Source organism: Nycticebus coucang, chromosome 17 (assembly GCF_027406575.1).
Source record: "Nycticebus coucang isolate mNycCou1 chromosome 17, mNycCou1.pri, whole genome shotgun sequence".
Taxonomy (NCBI): Eukaryota; Metazoa; Chordata; class Mammalia; order Primates; family Lorisidae; genus Nycticebus; species Nycticebus coucang.
The window spans coordinates 17,957,875-17,979,677 of NC_069796.1; the positions used below are offsets into that span (position 1 = coordinate 17,957,875).

General features: G+C 39.1%; 1 protein-coding gene across 2 annotated transcripts in view; it reads right to left on the reverse strand.

Moving 5' to 3' along the window:
• Window positions 1-21,520, reverse strand: part of DTWD2 (DTW domain containing 2) — a 124,418-nt gene extending 102,898 nt beyond the window's left edge. For both annotated transcript variants that reach the window (XM_053566718.1, XM_053566717.1), the window contains exon 1: window positions 21,290-21,520. In XM_053566718.1, coding sequence (XP_053422693.1) covers window positions 21,290-21,507 — 218 coding nt within the window. In that variant the 5' untranslated portion in view covers window positions 21,508-21,520. The remainder of the gene's footprint in view (window positions 1-21,289) is intronic.
• Window positions 21,521-21,803: the final 283 nt, after the last annotated feature.

A 21,803-nucleotide genomic window follows, 5' to 3' on the forward strand; every position in this document is an offset into this window, starting at 1 on the left:
CTTTTTTATAATACATTTTATCATTCTTTAAATGTGTTAGGCAAGATCTATTATTGAATTACCTTTAACTTCGATTCATTTGTGAGACTTTTACAATCACACAAAACCTCAATATAATTGAAGTTCCTCAGTGATATCACAATGTCAACTTATACAAATCACCCTTTTAAAACTCTCTAAAAGGCTCGGCACCTGTAGCTCAGCGGCTAAGGCTCCAGCCACATACACCGGAGCTGGCAGGTTCAAATCCAGCCCTGGCCTGCCAAATAACAATGACAACTACAACAAAAAAATAGCCATGCATTGTGGCTGGCACCTGTAGTCCCAGCTACTTGGGAGGCTGAGGCAAGAGAATCACTAAAGCTCAAGAGTTTAAGGTTGCTGTGAGCTGTGACGCCACAGCACTCTACCAAGGGCAACATAGTGAGACTCTGTCTCAAAAAAAAAAAAAGAAAGAAAGAAATAATATAAACAAAAATAAACTCTCTAAAAAAATAAATAATTTATCCTCAATGGACTCAATAAATGGATTCAGTGAAAATATCAAATGAGACTAATTTTTACTTTTTTAATTTCGGATTAATTTGCAGGTACATATGATTATGTTACAGAGTTTGCATTTGTAAGGTAGAAGTCCAAGTTATAGTTGGGCCCTTCACCCAGGAAGTATGCCATATACTTGGAGACCAACTTTTTAAATAATAAATCACACTAAAAAGAAAAATAAATAAATAAATAATAAATCACACTGAAATATTTTGACCTTTCAAAACACAGCTTTGGAAACCTAATACCAGCCCTTTTTTATTCAAGTGACTTGAATCCCTTCATATCTAAATCCAGCCTATTTTCTCATTCCTCTCTATGCCTGAGGATTGGCAAAGCCCGGTGAACCTTTGTGAGAAATAGCAATCAAAGATTAATAAACAATAAATCTGTGGACAAAAGGTCTAACCAAACCTTTCCCCTCTGCATGAAAATTTAACCTTCACTTAACTGACCAGCTGTTACCCTGGCAATCTGATAACTATATTGCTAGGCAACACTGTATGACCCCTGTCTGGTACACTGCATTTGACTGGAGAACTATAAAGACCTAGTGAGGGCACCATACTTTGTTTGGGCCCCCTAGATTGGAACCCTAGGCTCCCATACCTGTCCAGTGTGGAAACCGTCACATTCCATCTGAGCTGGACTGCTCTGAGAGACTGCCATAGGGATTCCAGCGGAAAAGAAACCTAAGGATACTCTAAGGTAAGTTGCAGCTCCTGTCCTTTATCTTTCTGGGATCATGTGTGGCCTCCAGTGGTCTCACGCACCTGAATGTCTAGCTACTGGTGCTGTGCTTGGTATCTTAATCTAGACATTTGCAGAGCTTGATTCTTTGTTTTGTATAAGTCTTTGTTCCAATGCCATTTTCTTTTTTTATTTTATTTTTTTTGAGACAGAGTCTCAAGCTGTCCCTCTGGGTGGAGTGCCACAGCATCACAGATATCACAGCTCACAGCAATCACCAACTCTTGGGCTTAAGCAATTCTCTTGCCTCAGGCTCCCAAGTAGCTGGGACTACAGACGCCCGGCTTTTTTTGTTGCTGCAGTTGTCATTGTTGTTTTCGCTGGCCCAGGCCAGGTTCGAACATGCCAGCCTCAGTGTATGTGGCTGGAGCCCTGTCCACTGAGCTATGGGCACTGCCACAATGCCATTTTCTAAAACAACCCACCACTTCTCTTACCATCTCTCTCCAGTCCCTCATCCTAATTGATTTTTCTTCATATCATTCATCACTATTTGACATTATGTTCTCTGAATGTGGTTTCCTTCCCTACAATGTAAACTACATGTGGGAAAGGACTTAGCCTACATTTTTCACTATACCTCCAGCACCTAGCATTGGAGGTGCTCAGTAAATATTGTTTAATACATGAAGGAATGCCTTTACATTTCCTCTTACCTCCTACCCGGGAGACTTCTCTCTCCCAATCCTTCATTTTCTTACATAACAATTTTGATGCCTCCATATCCTCCCTATTATTAATACTTAGGCAATTAGTTTGTATTACAAGTATAAGTGAAATTCAAGGTGTCAGGTTGTCCTCTGACATATTGTGTGATCATTTTGATAAATAATAGCACATAACAGGACAAAGTATTCACTGAAGAAATTATTTACTAAAGGAAAAAACAGCTAAGCATGTTATGTGTAAACACTGCAGCTGTGCTTTATGCTAACACTAATTGCTTTGGCTCGTGCTTTGATATGAGCATAAAACATCACTGCCTATTTATTTTAAACTAGTATGTCCTCTTTATAAACCTAATTCCAATTCTAATAATTTTTAAATCATTTTACAATTCCAACTAACCATCTTTAAATTTAGCAAGTTATTTGGTAAGATGAATTTGTGCTTATTTATTACCTTAACATCAAGCTTTCCCATAATTTCCTCCTCCACGATGCTCGACATGAACTAGGATGGTAGTTCATAGATGGTAGAAACCATCTCCTACTAAATTAGTGGCTAAGTGCAGAGTAATTTTTCTCCTCATTGTAAAATCTTTTTCCAAGGAACAAAAGAATTCTCTATATCCAAGTTTAACTCCTAGAAAAGTTTAAATATTTTAAATCAATGATGGGTCAAATAATTTATAAATTCAACAAATTTTTATTCAAATATTTACTGCACACTGAAGTGCCAGATGGAACAACAAAACAAAGATTCCTGCCTTCATGGAGTTTATTTGTTCTTATCATACTGGCCAGAAAGGATTTTTTTTAAGAAGTTCCTTCCTCTGCTGGGCATGGTGGCATGTACCTGTAGTTCCAGCTACTCATGAGCTAAGACAAGAGTTACCACATAAACCCTGGAGTTCAAGGCTGTAGTGCAAATTATGGCTCCTGTGAACAGCCACTGCACTCCAGCCTGGGCAACACAGCAAAACCCCTTATCAAGTTCCTTGCTTCCTACAAATTATTATACTTGACAGGAAAAAAAAAAAAACATATGAAAATGGATTCTTTGTAAATAAAGAACATTAATTTTAAAATTAAAAGCCACCTCTAGAATGTATACAGATCTCAGGAATGTAATCTGGCCAACTGAGTATAGGTTTGGAGAATAACTATTAAGGTATGTCACTAACAATGTCATTGTCTTGCTATGTGATCTTGGGTGTATCACAGGTTTTCAATTTCCTCCTTTGTACAACTAGTAACACTAACATACTGGGCGGCGCTGTGGCTCAGTGAGTAGGGCACAGGCCCCATATACTGAGGGTGGTGGGTTAAAATCCAGCCGTGGCCAAACTGCAACAAAAAATAGCCTGGCATTGTGGCAGGTGAATGTATTCCCAGCTACTCGGGAGGCTGAGGCAAAAGAATCACCCAAGCCCAGGAGCTGGAGGTTGCTGTGAGGTGACGCCATGGCACTCGACCAAGGGTAACAGAGTGAGACTCTGTCTCTTAAAAAAAAAAAAAAAAGAAAAGAAATACTAACACACCAAGAAAGTCCCAAGGAATAACCATTGAATCACTAGAAAACATTATAAAGATGTAATCATTATTGGCTATTACTTTGAACTAATTTATAACAGAATGACCAAAGTAAAAGCTGAGATTTTTCTTTTCCTTACACTTACACTACAGAAGAACCTCCATAGTTGACCACTTCCCTGCATTGACCATCTCTGTAAGTGGCCCTAATTTTCATAGACCATAAATGCACAATACATATCAGCACAGAAGGCCTAATTCCTTATGTTAACCACCTCTGTATTTTCAGCAGTTGGTTACCCGCCCTTCAGGTTCTACTATACATTATAAATGTATTATAAATACTATTTTTCTATTCTTTAGGGTTATACAAAATCTATACAACTCAATGTTTATTATATTCTTAAAATATAAATCAAACTTTCAAGTAATTTCCCTATGGAAATTTTATGGAACAAGCTTTTTCTTCTTTTCTCATTAATGATATAGAAATAAATACGTAGGCTTCCTGTCAGACCAAGACTGACTTGCTTCCTAAGTGAATGCTGTCATAACAAGGTAATCTGTCACTCTGGGCATGCTATCTCTAACAGCCTCTGGGCTAATAAAGGTATACGTAACATACGACTGGAGATGCTAGGATCTACAAAACATCTTTCAAAAGTTTAATTAAATTTCTTACATAATATTCACTGAAAACTTTTTTCTCATAATACTGATTTTAATCAAGATAATCTTATATAAATTAACTTTAAAGATTAATGAACAGGTTTACAATATTTTTAAAATATTTCTCTTACACACTAAACAAAAGCAAATGCAGAACCCAGAAAAATAGTGCACTTTAAATTTTCCGATTCTCAACAATTTTTTTCTCAACAAAATTTTTTAAAGTCCCAACCGAGTGAAAAACAAAAGAACAATACGTTTCAGCCTTTCACTGAATTAGCTGAATAGATACACTGCATTACACATAAAAATGTTAACAACTTTCCAATTTTAAACAGTTTTAGAAACTAAATACCACAGTGCCCTCTGCTGCCATTTTAAAGAAACTAAAACAATCTGTAAAATAAACGTTTTTCAATTTCTGACTCTATTTTTTTCAACCCCTCTGAAACTATTAATATATATGCCACATAACCATAGAAAGGACAAAAGGCTTTACATTATTAACATACTATAATAAACTTTCATCTCTTCAATAAAAACAGAGTGGATAAAATCTTGTAAGTCGGACTGATTCAAATATAAATAACAGTGATTTCTCACATCTCCCAAAATTATTTTTCTTTTTGAGTACTGTGGTGTCATAGCTCACAGCAACCTCAAACTCTTGGGCTTAAGCGATTCTCTTGCCTCAGCTTCCTGAGTAGCTGGGACTACAAGTGCCTGCCACAATGCCCGGCTATATTCTGGTTGCAGTTGGCATTGTTGTTTAGCAGGCCTGGGCTGGGCTTGAACTTGCCAGCCTCAGTGTATGTAGCTGGTGCCCTATTCACTGAGCTACGAGTGCCAAGCCCAAAATTGTTTTTCTTACTAGACTCTTTTCCTTATAACTGGCTTCAGGAGTGTAGGAAAAAAATGGACTTAGAAAAAAAATCACTGTTGTAGAATAAAAAGTAACTCTATGAATATCTCTAGATGAGAGTTTCAGAGAACTGACTGCAGCTGAGCAGAAGCCTACCTCAGAAGGTACGCTAGAGCAGTGGAGAAATTATCAAGATTATTTGAACTGTGGATTCATATCTTACTAACAATGACTCTAACCTTAAGTATATATTATGCTTTGATATAATGAATAATAGTAGAGTAATCACACTATCATTATTAGTAAGACATTTTTAAATAGTTTATTTCATTATATTTCTTCTCTTTTAATATCTATTTGTGAGGTACATCATAAGTTAACATATTATAAATGTGTGTAATTCTAGATAAATAAGTGTATCTAATAGAAATGCATCCTAATATTTTTTAATCAATTGTAGCATCTAATCAAAATCATTATACCATTGGCCTAGAGATGTTTGTTCCTATTACAGGATCTATAATTTTTTCTTTTTTTTTTTTATTGTTGGGGATTCATTGAGGGTACAATAAGCCAGGTTACACTGATTGCAATCGTTAGGTAAAGTCCCTCTTGCAATCATGTCTTGCCCCCATAAAGTGTGACACACACCAAGGCCCCACTCCCCTCCCTCCGTCCCTCTAGGATCTATAATTTTAAAACACTGTACTGAGTATTATAATTAAAGAAGTCTTCAGAGAAGCCGGATGCCCAGAGAACAAAAGCCTTGTGTCCAGAGAGACGACTATCTGCAGCAGCTATATAAAGTCCCTTCTGAAACTGAGATGACAAAATGACAGGTCAACTAAGGCTGAGACGCTTATCATAATCATCATATATATTCAGTTATCCTATTATTTACTTCCTTTCCTTTTATAGAAATATAAATAAATATAAAAAATGGCAAACAGCTTTTCTAGTAACAAACTAATCTCTCTTTTCCTCTGCAAACTCTTACTTCATACTTCCATAATGTCTTAAATATTACATAAACATGTTTTCTCTCACACATAATTTGCTATGTATTCTTCAGGGAAAATTTCTTAATCATTTTGGTAGGAAGCCAGGTGCAGTGGCTCACACCTTGGGAGGATGAGGCAGAAGGATAGCCTGCTAACAACAGTTTGAGATCAGCCTGAGCAAGAGTAAGACCCCATCTCTACTAAAAATAGAAAAATTAGCTGGGTGTTGTGGTGGGCACCTCTAGTCCCAGCTACCTGGAGGGATGAGGCAAGAAGATCACTTGAACCCAGGAGTTTGAAGTTGACGTAAGCTAGGGTGACATCAGGGCACTCTAGCCTGGGTCAACAGAGTAAAAACTCTGTCTCGAAAAGAAAATAAAAATCATTCTGTTATGACTGCAGCTGTGCATATATTAGGTATTGGATATTGAATGAAAAAAGAATATTGACATGATTTATCAAACTGAGCTGGCAGGTCTATATGTAGCAGGATTCTATGCTCCTTATCTACTGGCTGACTAAAGGGATTAGCAAGGAAGTAAGAAGTCAAAGGCTAAACTAGAAAGGTTTAACAAAGAATAGAATGAGAGGGACCGTGATACTTGGAAATATTTCATTTTGTTTATTCTCTCATCTCCTTCACTTACCTAAAAATTGTCTATATTTTAAAATACAGATTTTATATAGCTGACATATTGGGAAAGCATTCCTCTTCAGTTTACAAAAATGTCTTCAAAAGAGCTCGGAGATTTGAGAATTTTCTTTGATATAAAATAGAGAAGATACATTCAGATATAGGTTAGTATTGCCTTAACACATAGGAGAATACAATATTGTTTTGAGTAAGCCACTGATTTTGATATTCCCCCAAAAAAAGTGGTCTTCATCAATGCAACATTTAGGTATGCCTCATAATTGAGTTCTATCAAAAGCCCCAGAATGACAAACTCTGCATCGTGAGTCTATTTATGGTGACCTGCAGCATTAACGCATACAAAATTACTGACTTGCCTTTGAGCCTCTAAATCTAGAAAAGCTCCCCTAACAGCGAAAAAGCTGTATGAAAGCAAAACAGACTAATTTCAGATATAGTAATAATAATTTCATGGAGGAAAAAAAGGAGGAATAAAAAGAAGAGATGAGAGGAAAGGGAGAAGGGGCAGAAGAGGAGGTAAAGGTAAAGAGGAAGAATTTAACATTTACTGTGCATGTTTACCTTACAGGCTATGCTGAATATCTTTATTTCATTCTCACAAAAACTGTCAAGTTGTAACTGTAATATAATAACAGCCACAAGAAAGTAATATAGAGACCCAAGAAAGAGTATTTCCTGCTACCTAATGTGCGTCATGTACATACCAGTATTTCCCTGAGGAAATATCATAAGGATATTAGGTTTGGGGGCAGTCACTAGTATTGATGGTACCTTTGCCAGAAAGTGATCTTAATACTATCACGATCGGCTGGGCGCCCTTAGCACAGTGGTTACAGTGCCAGCCATATGCACCGAGGCTGGCAGGTTCAAACCCGGCCCAATCCAGCTAAACAACAATAACAACAACAACAAAAAAATAGCTGGGCGTTGTAGTGAGTGCCTGTAATCCCAGATACTTGGGAGGCTGAGGCAAAAGAATTGCTTGGACCAGGAGTTTGAGGTTGCTTTGAGCTGTGATACCACAGCACTCTACCGAGGGTGACAAAAAGAGACTCTGTCTCAAAAAAAAAATACTATAAAAATCTCGTAGTATCTCCTAATATCTTTATCTGTTTCCAAGACAGATAGTGGGAAAGCAGAAGGTAGAAATAACCCAAATATCCATCAACAGATAAATGGATAATGGATAACAAAGGTAGTACACACATACAATTCAGCCATAAAAGTGAATGAAATTTTGATATATTCTACAACATGGACAGACCTTGAAAACATGCTAAGTGAAATAAGCTACATGGACAAATATATGATTCTCCTTATATGGTGCATCTAGAATAGATAAATTCATAGAAACAAAAAGTAGAATAGAGGTTACCTGGGACTAAAGGAGCAGCAAATGGGAAATTATTGTGTAATGAGAATTATGTTAAAATAATGAAGTTGTTTTGGATAGAGATAGTGGTGATGGATACACAACCTTCATTATATTGAATGCCACTAAATTATATACATAACAAATGGTTAGCATGATAAATATCATGTTATGTACATGTTGCCCCAATTAAAAAAAAAAAAAAGAAAGATCAGCCTGCCAAATAACTTGCCCTCATAAACAAATCAGAGACATTTCTATTAGGTCAACCCATCTAACAGTTCTGCAAAATCAACAGGCTCGTTGTGCCCTTATATACCTTTTCAATTTTTCTCCCTGAGTAATCCTGGAACACGTTTTCCATTTACTTCACTTCACTGCTTCCTTTTCCCACAACCTTTTCACTAGGCTTTCAATAGAAAAAAAAGAAAACAAACAAAAACTTCATCAGTGAAAAAAGAATACCTGTCAATAATATCTTCAAATCTGTCTAACTGAAAGGTGAGGAACCACCAATAGAAATGAGAACCTGATCGTAGACAAGTAAAGGACTCAGGAGATACAAGCCTGACATTAATAAGATGATAATTAAAAATTATTCTTCTTCAAATAAAAACAGTCAAAGTCAAAGGTAAAGGAAAAGAAACTATAGATCAGAAGGCAGCAAAGAAACACCTCACTTCAAATACTTATCCAATAGAAAAATAATGGTAGTCATCTTGTTCACTTAATCATAACTCTTTATTATGTAGTATAGCAATAAAAATATAAAAACGGGGCCAGGCGTGGTGGCTCATGCCTGTAATCCCAGTGCTTTGGGAAGACAAAGCAGGAGGATTGCTTGAAGCCAAGAGTTCCAAACCAGCCTGGGCAACATAGTGAGAATCTATCTCTATAAAAAAAATTTTTTCTGAGCTCAAGAGTTCAAGACCAGCCTGAGCAAGAATGAGACCTCTGGTCGGGCACAGGGCCTCACGCTTGTCGTCCTAGCACTCTGGGAGGCCGAGGCAAATAGATTGCTTGACCTCATGAGTTCGAGACCAGCCTAAGCAAAAGCAAGACCCATTTCTACTAAAAAAAATAGACAAAACTATCTACAGACAAGAGGATCTCTTGAGCCCAAGTTGGAGGTTGCTGTGAGCTGTGATGTCACGGTACTGCACCAAGGGCAATAGCTTGAGACTCTGTCTCAAAAAACAACAACAAAAAGAATGAGACCCCCATTTTTACTAAAAATAGAAAAATTAGGGCTCAGCGCCTGTAGCTCAAGCGGCTAAAGCACCAGCCACATACACCAGAGCTGGCTGGTTCGAATCCGGCAGGCCTGCCAAACAATGACAACTACAACCAAAAATTAGCCAGGCATTGTGGCAGGCACCTGTAGTCCCAGCTACTCAGGAGGCTGAGGTAAGAGAATCACTAAGACCAGGAGGTGGAGGTTGCCGTGAGCTGTGACACTACGGCACTTTACCCAGGGCGATAGCTTGAGGCTCTGTCTCAAAAAAAAATAGAAAAAGTACCCAGGCATAGTTGCAGGCACCTATAGTCCCAGCTACACAGGAGGCTCAAGCACAAAAGTTTGAAGTTGCTGTGAGCTATCAGAGCATGGCACCACCCAAGGCAACAGAGTGAGACTCTGTCTCCAAAAAAAAAAAAAAAAATTGTTTTTTAATTAGCCAAATGTGGTGGCTGGTGCCTATAGTCCTAGGTACTCAGGAGGATATCCTAAGGCAGGCAGATTGCTTGAGCCCAGGAGTTTGAGATTACAATGAGCTATGATCACATCACTTTAGCCTGGGTGACAGACTGAGACTCCATCACTTTAAAAAAAAAAAGAAAGAAAGAAAGAAAACTAACTAAACAGCTCTGCTTCATACAAGTCACCTGACTTTAAAAGTCTATTACAGCTCTATTGTCCTTGTAGAGAGATGTTTAAAGACAAAAAAAAAAAGGAGAAAAAAGTCCATAAAAGGGAATAACATTATTTAAATCACAAAGTTGTAAATCACGCATTAAATAAAATGTACATATAAAAAGCATTTTGTGACTTATAAAGTCTTTTTCAATGATGTCAAATTTTCCTGAAGTGCAGAAAAAGAAAGTTAAAAAAAGATACCAAGTTTTTAGACTGTTTCTGAATACATTCTCTAACTACATAAGCACTAATAGAACTATGAATTATTAATTTGGGGCAAATGAGTTTAAGGAATTAATGTGCTTTGATGGTCTTTGAAAAAAATCTATTAGAGGGTATAATTTTTATTTTTCTTAGGGAAAATTAATTAATCAGTTAGAAAGCTCTAATGTGGTTTTAAAAACTTGTCTCTCCTCTTTGGAGACTTAACTAAGGTTAAGAAAATTCCCTGTTGACATACATCATCTCTATTCAACTCCGAACATAAAATTAGCTTGCACAGCAATTTGTCAGTTAGCTTTTCACATATACTGTATTATGAATGAACTACTTCAAAGAATAAACATACTTTCTATACTAACAATAAAGAACAAATTAATAATTTTCTTTGGGAATATTATACTTTTGACATGCACAAAAATTGAATTTTCAGAATGTCCAATTTTTACCCTAAAAATTATCACCAATAATTTAGTTGATTTTAAGTGTAGCAAAATTGTTTTATATAAAACACCTTGATTTTGAACTGTGAACTGATTTACAAGCTGGTAAACAGCTCAGAACAAGACACCTGCAGGCTGCCACTTTGTGGCTCCCAAATTCCACTGGAGCCTGGCAGTGTTCCTCTCCTCTCCTCCTCCTCGCTCTGCTCTCTTATTATTTTATCCCTATCACTTTTTCTCCAGATTTTCCAAGTCCAAAGACTAAGAAAAAAGTTAAGCTATATGGAATAAATATATAAAATACATGGAATAAATATATTTTAACTTTTTCTTAGTCTTTAGACCTGTAGCACAGTGGTTACAGCACCAGCCACATATACCAAGGCTGGCAGGTTCAAAATCGGCCCAGGCCGTCTAAACAACAATGACAACTGCAACAAAAAAGGAGCCCAGGTATTGTGGCAGGCACCTGTAGTCCCAGCTACTTGAGAGGCTGAGTCAAGAGAATCGCTTAAGCCTGAGAATTTGAGTGCACTGTGAGCTATGATGCCACAGCAGTGTACTGAGGGCTACAGCTTAAGACTCTGTCTCAAAAATAAATAAATAATTATATGGAATAAAAAAGCTAAAGAAAATACTAAAGTTCAGGTATCTTGTAACTTAAATGGTATGAACATCAGAGTGATTCTTGCAGCCTTACTCCACTTCATGTGGCGACAATACCTACCATGAAAACAAACCCTAATGTTCTTCAGCAAGGTGTGGAGTAAGGTCAAGAACTTCCATGAGCTTGGGAGCCAACTGGACTGGACCTGGGGACCCAACTCTGCTATTCACCTGTTACCTCTACCACCTCATCATTTAAAGGCAAACAGTATCATCAACTGTACAAGGTCATTATGAGAAATAAAAAATATACTGTACATAAAACATCTAGGTCTCGGCGGCGCCTGTGGCTCAGTGGGTAGGGCACCGGCCCCATAAACCAAGGGTGGCAGGTTTGAACTTGACCCTGACCAAACTGCAATGAAAAATAGCCAGGCGTTGTGGCGGGTGCTACTTGGGAGGCTGAGGCAAGAGAATCACCTAAGTCCCAGCTACTCGGGAGGCTGAGGCATGAGAATCGCCTAAGCCCAAGAGCTGGAGGTTGTTGTGTGCTGTGACGCCATGGCTCTCTACTGAGGGCAACAAAATGAGACTCTTTCTCTCTAAAAAAAAAAAAAAAAAAAAAATCTAGGCCTGATAGGTATCTAGAAAATGGCTTGTGTTTAATAAATGGGTGCTAAATATACAGGTGTGGCTTCTTATAATCAGTATAACTTTGTATGTTTTTTAAAAGCTTTGGGGAGAGAAAAACTTCTGTCTCAAGGTCTGAGTTTTGTATCCATGCTCTCTCTGCTGTTTCTTCCCTTAAACAGATTTAAAAACACACTGTTTTTAGATACTATTTCATTATTCCTACAACCAATGATTTGCAAGTGGTTTCTGACTCTTATCCTCAAGCTCATAGCAATATCTACATAAGATATAAAAGTGTAATTAAGATGCCTATAATGTTTCTGGAATGAGGCTCTAACTCTTCCCAGTAAAGACTTTTACGATTTTAACCCCATCTAGTTTGCTTTTTTTTTTTTGAGACCGAGTCTCACTATGTCACCCTCGGTATAGTACTGTGGCATCACAGCTCACAGCAACCTCCAACTCTTGGGCTTAAGCGATTCTCTTGCCTCAGCCTCCCAAGTAGCTGGGACTATGGGTATCCGCCACAACACTCAACTATTTTTTGGTTACAGTTGTCATTGTTGTTTAGCAGGCCTGGGCTGGGTTTGAACCCGCCATCCCTGGTGTATGTTGCTGGTGCTCTAACCCCTGAGCTAAGGGCACCAAGCCCTAGTTTGCTTTTTTTTAATAAAATTAAGTATCAATTATACAGCTAAAAGCCACCTACAAAAGTCAAACTTGTTGACATTATTGATATATTAAAAACACTTCAGTGGCTGGCATGTTGGGTTCTACAGCACTGGGCCCAAACTCCTTGACATAGCTTATCTGGCCCTGCCTGGGCAACCACCTCTCACCACTCTCGCCTTTCTGCCAAATTCTCCAAATATACTATGCCCTCTACCGGAATACATTTATCCCTCCCTCAAACCCCCATGAGTCTCTTCCCTAATTAATCCTAAAATGAGAACGAAATTAACTATGTTGTTATGTCCTTCAGTTTCTGTTTAGATGTCACTTACAAGTCTTCCCTAATCTTTCCCTCACCACCACACTAATGTAACTTGGTACACCTTCTTACACATATGTATTCCTACAACACCCTATACATACCCAACTAAGAAGGAACATCCTGGCCAGGCGCAGTGGCTCATGCCTGTAATCCTAGCACTATGGGAGGCCAAGACGGATAGATTGCCTGAGCTCATGGGTTCGAGACCAGCATGAGCAAGGTTGAGACCCCATCTCTAAAAAATAGCTCGGTGTTGTGGCAGGTACCTGTAGTCCCAGTTACTTCGTATGCTGAGGTAAGAGAATTGCTTGTGTCCAAGAGTTTGAGGTTGCTGTCAGCTATGATGCCACAACACTCTACTGAGGGCAACAAAGTGAGACTCTTGTCTCCAAAAAAAAAAAAAATCCTCATATACATAACATATACAGGTCACTGTAAACATAGTAAAGTATTTTAAACTGCATATGAACTTTATGACCACCTGCATATACTACACCTGATTTCCTAATAAAATTAAGGACTTTTATAAAATTTCAGAAACACTAATTGCATTCATCCTCTAATTTCCAACTCTTACTCCCATGTTGTCCTAATTTCAAAAATTGCCAAGGAATACCAGATAAATAAAAAAAGTGTTTAAACTTTAAGTTTAAACCAAAGTTAACGTTAAGTTAACTTAAATAAGACTTTATTAACAAAACGATTTGGGCAGCGCCTGTGGTTCAAAGGAGTGGGGTGCTGGCCCCATATGCCAAAGGTGGCGGGTTCAAACCCAGCCCTGGCCAAAAACTGCAAAAAAAAAAAAAAAACGATTTTAACCTGAACAAAGTTATTTTACAAGTAATTTTACTTTGAAAAATTCAGAAGACCGTTTTTCTTATTTTCTCAGATCCTCAAAAATTCAATGTTTTCCAAACTCTAATACAAATGTGAACATGTTCGGTATTAGTGTGTACATGTGCGTAACAAAAGTCTCATCATGGTGATACAGGGTAGGTGGCGCCCCAGCCAGCTCCCTGGAGCTGAGGGGAGGACCTGCCACCTCCGCCCTTTCGGTGTTGGTGCAGGGGCAGCCGGCAGAAGAACCAGCGGGATGGAGGGTAGGTGGGGTCCCCAGCAGGAGGATCCAGTAGCCAGAGGGGCCAGACAATTGCTGGGGAGAGACACCAGTGCCTTAGTGCCTCCTTCCCCTTGCACCTGCGGCTGAATAGGGAACCCCCTCATTTGGTAGGCCTAGGTCAATTTCATGTAAGCTTCCTAGGCCTGGCCAATTTCAGGAATGGACTGCTTTCATTCATTTGTTACCAAGTCCTGACCAAATGTAACTACAAAGGACCTATGTGACTATCTATACTCCTGGACAAAGAACCCAGGCAGAGAGACAGAGAGAGAGAGACACACACACAGAGCTTTTTTCCCCAACTTGGGTTCTCTCTGCCAGGAGCTTTGGTATTTTTGTATTCTTTTCTATAAAATAAATCAATTGTGGTCCATGGATTCATTCTTAGAATCAATGAGACCAAGAACCTATTCTGTATCAATGGTTCATTACCTGAAACTTGAAAAAACTGTCTTAAATCATTAGACTTTCAATCTGAGAGCTCCCTATACCAAAGGGATTTGCCATTTTCCAGTAGATCCCAAACTACTGGAGAGTTGAAGCCATCCCTTATTCATCCTTGTTATTTCATAGTTACCTGCCTATCACACTGTATGCAAGTAGGTTCTCCAAAAATATCTGTAGAACAACCTAACTTTACCAAAAAATTCAACAAATATTGTGTGCATCTACCATATCCCATGACACTCAGCCTTCTTATTTCGTCTCAAGTAGAGCTAATGATACATACTTTGAGGATATCAAGCAAGATTTTCTTTATCTGAAAAAAAATTGATTTGATATGTTTTTAGAAGGATAGGAAAGGCAACAAACAGGTAAATAAATTATAGTCAGCTTTTTTAAACAAACATACATAAGGAAAAGAATAAATTTACAGAATGGATGCCTTGCAAAAATAAATTACAAGTGTGAGATCATTTTTTTTTCCTTTTTTATACAGAGTCTTTCTTTGTCACTTTGTACAGTGCCATGGCATCATAGCTCACAGCAACCTCAAACTCTTGGGCTTAAGCGATTCTCTTGCCTTAGCCTCCCATGTAGCTGGGACTACAGACGCCTGCCACAACACCCTATTTTTAGAGATGAGGTCTCGCTTGAACTCAGGCTGGTCTCAAACATGTGAGCTTAGGCAATCCACCCACCATGGCCTCCCAGAGTGCTAAGTTTATAGAAGTGAGCCACCACACCCAGCCAAGTTTGAGATCTTTTAAAGAATATTCCATTCATGTTTAAGATATGTCATATTTCTAACAAGCAAGACTCTGTTGAAAAGTTAAATTGAATTTGTACTTCCTGAACAAACCTAATTTCTGGACCTCCCTAGGCAGTGACAATTACAGTAATGTGTTTAGAGAAATGAATACTGCTTAAGTAAATCACCATATAATTATGACTTAATGATCACTCAATGATCAAAAATGCATTTTTAAAATTATTTTTAAGCATAAAGGTAAAGAAATTCAGCTGATAAACCAATGAAATAAAATTAAAGGAGCAATCAATTAGCTTATATTTTACTAATAAAATCTAATACTCTCCATAATTCTAGAATTATATTCCACTCAATTAAAACAAATAACATGCATAGCATGCCAAGGAAGAGAAGCACTTTTAAAAGCTGGTAAATTTCATTAGAAATAAGTGAAGTGCAATGTTGGAATAAATTATAATCTTAAAGTACCGGGTGGCCATAAAGATCATGGGCAATTTAAAATAGTGTGCAATTTAAGTTGCCCATGAACTTTATGGCCACCATGTATTAACTAAGTATAACTGAAAAAAGTTAAAATTCAGCAAGTCACTCTAAAAAAGGGTGGTGCCTGTGGCTCAAAGGGGTAGGGCACTGGCCCCATATGCCAGAGGTGGTGAGTTCAAGCCCAGCCCCGGCCAAAAACTGCAAAAAAAAAAAAAAAAAGGCTGGGCGTGGTGGCTCACACCTGTATTCCAGCACTTTGGGAGGTGAAGGTAGGTGGATAACCTGAGCTCACGAGTTCAAGACCAGCCTGACCTAGAGCAAGACCCCATCTCTAAAGACAGCCTGGCATTATAGTGGGCACCTGTAGTCCCAGCTGCTTGAGAGGCTGAGGCAAGAGAATCACTTGAGCCCAAAGGTCAGAGGTTGCTGTGAGCTAGATGCCAGGGCACTCTACAGGGGGTGACAAAGTGAAACTCTGTCTCAAAAAAAAACAGATCAAGGCTGGACACAGTGGCACACACATCCCAGCACTTTGGGAGGCCAAAGGAGGAGGATCATTCAAACAAATCAGCAAGAACAAACAACTCCATTAAAAAATGGGCAAAATGGGCGGCGCCTGTGGCTCAGTGAGTAGGGCGCCAGCCCCATATACAGCAGGTGGCAGGTTCAAACCCAGCCCCAGCCAAACTGCAACAACAACAACAAAAAAAGAAAAAAGTGGGCAAAAGATAAGAACTGAAGGGCAGCACCTGTGGCTCAGTGGGTAGGGCGCCAGCCCCATATACCGAGGGTAGCAGGTTCAAACCCAGCCCCAGCCAAATTGCAACAAAATAATAGTCAGGGGTTGTGGCGGGCATCTGTAGTCCCAGCTACTTAGGAGGCTGAGGCAAGAGAATCGCCTAAGCTCAGGAGTTGGAGGTTGCTGTGAGCTGTGTGACATTACGGCACTCTACCAAGGGCAATAAAGTAAGACTCTGTCTCTACAAAAAAAAGAAAAGATAAGAACTGAAGCTTTTCCAAATAACCAACAAACACATGAAAAAATCCTCAATGTCAGTAATCATCAAGAAAATACAAATTAAAACCACAATGAGGTATCACTTTACCCCTGTTAGAATGGCTTTTATTTTAAAGTCCAAGAACAAAAGATGCTGGTATGGATGTTGAGAGAAAAGAACACTTACCCACTGTTGGTGGAGCTGTAAATTAGTGCAGGCTCTATGGAAAATAGCATGAAGATTTCTCTAAGAACTGAACACAGACTTACCATTCAATCCAGCAATCCCATGGCTAGGCATCTACCCAAAGGAAAAGAAGTCACTGTATCAAAAAGACACTTGTATTCAAATGTTTACTGCAGCACAATTCACAGTTGCAAAGATGTGAAATCAACCCAAGTGCACATCAATTCATGAATGGATTAATAAAATGTGGTATATATATACCATGGAGTATTACTTGGCTATAAAAAGGAATGAATTAACATCTTTTGCAGCAATTTGGATATAACTAGAAACCATTATCTTTTTTTTTTTTTTTTGTAGACACAGAGTTTCACTTTATTGCCCTCGGTAGAGTGCCGTGGCATCACACAACTCACAGCAACCTCCAACTCCTGAGCTTAGGCGATTCTCCTGAAGTACCTCAACAATGAAAAACAAACACCACATGTACTTTGAAATTCAGAACTGATAGACACACCTGGGCACAGAAAGAAGTAAAAATCGTTAGATATCAGGAAGGGGGAAGAAGGGAAAGAGGAGAGTAAAAACCTACCTAACAGTTACAATGAACAACTACTTACATGATGGGCACACTTGTACATGTAGCCCTGACTAAAACAATAAAAAATGTAACAAAACATTTGTACCCCTTTAATATTTTGAACTTAAAAAAAAAAAAAAAAAAAAACCTTTCAAAGATTCCCCATAGTCCTCAGGATAAATACAAATTCCTTGAGTGGCCCATAAAAGACCATTTTGATGGGACTCAGACTCATCTTTTACCTTTTTAATCCTTCAATTTTGCCTTCCAGCCATAGATAATGTTGTTCCCATCTGTGAAAGGACAATGTTCTTTCCATGGTGCTGTTTTTTAGTTTGAATTATTTCCTTTTATGTCATCACTTCCGGCCCCTTCCCAGCTTTTCCTAACCAACTCCTATCCATTCAATTCTTCTTTTTAAAAGTCTTCTTTAAAATGAATTTATTTTTATTGATAAATATCAGATGTACATATTTTCAGGGTATATGTGATAATCTGACACACTCATATAACCAAATCAGGGTAATTAAGATATCCATCACCTTAAATATTTATCTTTTCTTTATGTTAGGAACATTCAAAATCTCTCTTCTACTATCCTTTCAATTCTAAAATCTCATTCTGACTTTGCTGTTGCTCTTTTTTTTTTTTTTTTTGAGACAGAGTCTTACTATGTCATCTTCAGTAGAGAGCTTTGAAGTCACAGGTCACAGCAACCTCAAACTCTTAGGGTTAAGCGAGTCTCTTGCCTCAGCCTTCCAAGTAGCTAGGACTACAGGCATCTGCCACAGTGCCTGGCTATTTTTTGGTTGTAGCCCAGGCCGGGTTCGAACTCACCACCTTCAGTGTATGTGGCTGGCGCTGTGACCACTGTGCTACGAGCACAGAGCCTTTGCTGTTACTCTTAAACTAGATTGAGTGCCCTTCCCCTGTGTTTCAGGACGCACCTGTACTTCTCTGATCTTGGCACACAACACACTGGACTGTAACTGCTTTTCTATTTATCAATGCACACTACTTTGAACTCCAGGATGATGGGAACAGCATCTTTTTACCACTGTATTCAAAATGCTAAAGTACCTAGCACATAGCACACTCTTATATTTTTTAAATGAATGAACAGGAATATGCATAAATGAGTAAACAACGTCTCCTATAGCTTTCTATGCAATTAGTATGATATATGGAATACGGGGTCTGTATAAATGTTATATCTTGCCCCAATTATTAAAATAACTAAAAAATAAATAAAAAAACAAATAAAAATTCAAAATAGATCAAGGCTGGATGCAGAGGCTCACACCTGAAATTCCAGCACTTTGGGAGGCCAAGGCAGGAAGACCACTTGAAACCAGGAGTTCCAAACCAACCTGAGCAACACAGCAAGACCCCATTTCTATAAAAAAATTTAAAAATTAGGTGAGCATGGTGGCATGCACCTGTAGTCCCAGCTTTTTGGGAGGCTGAGGTGGAAAGATCACTTGAACCCAGGAGATCAAGGCTATAGTGAGCTATGATCATGCCCCTTGACTCCAAAGGAGCCCGTTTCAAAAAAAAAAAAAAAAAAATTAAAAAGCTTATAAATCTGTTCTAAAATAGGACATTGATTTTTTAACTATATATAGAATTTATAATTAATAATTCTGAATAGACTAAAAACTGCATGATAAAGCTAACACACTAATTTAGCTTTGGACTTTTATTTGGAACACTTTTCTTTCAGCATCTTATTGAAACCCTTTCAAATATCTTTAAATGTTACCACCAAACCCTTTTGTACAACTTGATAAACTGTATTTATACACCCCTCTGTTCAAATCCCACATTTACTTCTGGTCGCAAATTTTCCATCCTCCTCTAAGGTTTACTGAGAATATATAAATACAGTATAGATAAGAAGGTATAAAAACATCCTAACATTCAAGATCCTTTCCTCTTAGGCCTTATAATCCAGCCAAAGGAAAAGGTCAAAATGTCCAAGATAAGATATTTCGAGTACTCTAATGGTAAAGACATTCAACTACGTTCTGCCCTGCTCTCACGTTTCCTGGAACACTTCTCCTGGCTGAATTCTTCTCATCTTTCAAATCTCAAGAGATCTTTCCTGACACCACCTAACTATTTTCTATCATAAGATCCCATTCCTTTCCTTCACTGCTTTTTTTCTCTGCTTGTAATCATGTATTTGGATGCTTGTTTGCTGGTCTTTAATTTTTATCCAAAAAGAGAATGAATACCCCACACATAGACTCCACTGTATTGTCAGTAATTATCAAAGCACTAAATAAACACTTGATAAATGAATGCATAAGTCTGGTGCTCAGGAGAAAGGGCTGGATTAGAGAAAGTGGTGATAATTTAGTATGAAAATTGATAGGATCAGTGGAAAATGTTTAGGGTTCAAAGAGCAGAGAACCTAGAATCTTAGAATCAAGATATGAAGAAGCTCACTTTTGAGAGTTAGGTTGGAACAGGCAAAGGAGCATTACAGCATCATGGCTGTAATGCTAGCATTCTGGAAGGCTAAGGCAGATGGATTGCTTGAGCTCAGGAGTTTGAGACCACCCTGAGCAAGGAGAGTGAGACCTCAGTCTCCATTAAAAAAAAAAAAAATAGAATAAACTAGCCAGGCATGGTGGTGCAGCTACTCTGGAGGCTAAGGCAAGAGGATCACTTGAGCCCAAGAGTTAGAGGTTGCTGTGAGCTACAATGCCACAGCACTCTACCAACGGTGACAGAGTAAGACTGTCTCAAAAAAAAAAAAAAGAAAAGAAAAGAAAAAGAGATTAAGACAGAGAAGTTAGACGAATCAAAGGGAAATCAAAGAAAGGGAGTGTTTCAAGAAATTAGTAATTAACTATATAATGCTGCCAAAAGATCTAGCACAAAGTGAACAGAAAAGGATCCACTAGATTTCATCTCATGGAGTTACTAGTGACTGTAGTGAGAGCCAATTCAGGGTAGTGTAGAATGTGATAGCAAATTGCAAAGTGATTCTGAGATGAAGTGGAGGCAATTATTAGTAATTAAACCTGTGAAGAGCAACAGAGAGAGAGAGATGATAGATGGGGACTTTTAGTAACCAGGAGAAATGATCCTGTACACCCAGGAGCTAAAGAGAGTGGCGTATCTGAAGGGCATAAGATCAGATAAACAGAGCAAGCAAATCTCACAAGCCTGAAGTACACCAGCCACACAGAGATAACCTTAAAAAGTACTTAAAGCATCAGGCAATTGTGCAATCAATGTTAGCTGTTGTTTTGCTTGTTTAATAAATTATCTCCTAAGACTGTAAGTGCCCCAATCAGGGGGAGGACTATGTCAGCTTTATCGCTGCATTCCCCAGACCTTGCACAGTGCTTTTCATACAGCAGGCGATCAATAAATACTTCTAAATGAATTCAAAATTCTGAATACAAGGTTAGTAAGTGTAGTAATTGCCTTGCTTGTCTCTCCTCCACTTCATTTTATGTTTTGGTTTTTTTAATTGTAAATTGTAATTTTTTTAATTGTAAGATAACCACACCACTAAAGCATGAAAGTCTATTACAAGTATTACTGTCATTAGGCCTTACTTCCCCTCTGAAGTTTCTTGGAAACAGAACCTATATTTGCTCGTCCCATGACAAGCTCAACGTCTTGCGGAAAGTAAGCTTAAATAATCACTAATCTGGGAAAAAAACGGCTTCTGACTAAGAAGCATCCGAGCGATTTCAAGGTCCGCTCGCCCCACCGCCCCGAGCTCGGAGCTGCCTGAGCCACGGACTCCCCGGTAGGGGGCGCCGCAGGCTACTCCACAGGCCGCCGGTGGCCGCACACGCTACCCGCCGGCCCCGGCCCCTCGGTCACCTGCAGCGGCTGCACTCGGGCCTCCGCTCCACCGGTTCCACTGGCAGCTCCCACAGCCCGTCAGCACCAGCGCCGTCCGCCTCTGCGTCCAGGGCAGCCGCAGCCGGCGCTATGCCGTCCTCCTGCTGCTCTTCCTCGTTCGGCATCTGAGACCTTGAGGCCTCCGGCGGCCGCGCGGCCATCTCGGGGAGGGTTCGCGCCTCTTTCTGCGACTCCATGACGGGCGCACGGGTTACGCCGTCGCACTGAAGCGCCGCTACCGGCAGGGGGCGCCAAGCGCTGGAGAATCGGGCCGCGTCGGATAGCGCCACGCACGCACGCCACGTACGAGGGGCGGGTCTCGGAATTCCAAGGCTCGATGTCCCGCCCCGCTGCGGGAAGAAACGCGCTCATTGGTCTGTGCCCAGTGGCCATTTCTCCAAATGTTAGAACCAGGAAGGTGAGAGCAGTGCCACAGAGCAGGTGAAATTAAGGTAACGTCACTGGGAGAGGTAAGATGAAGCCTCTCTGAAAG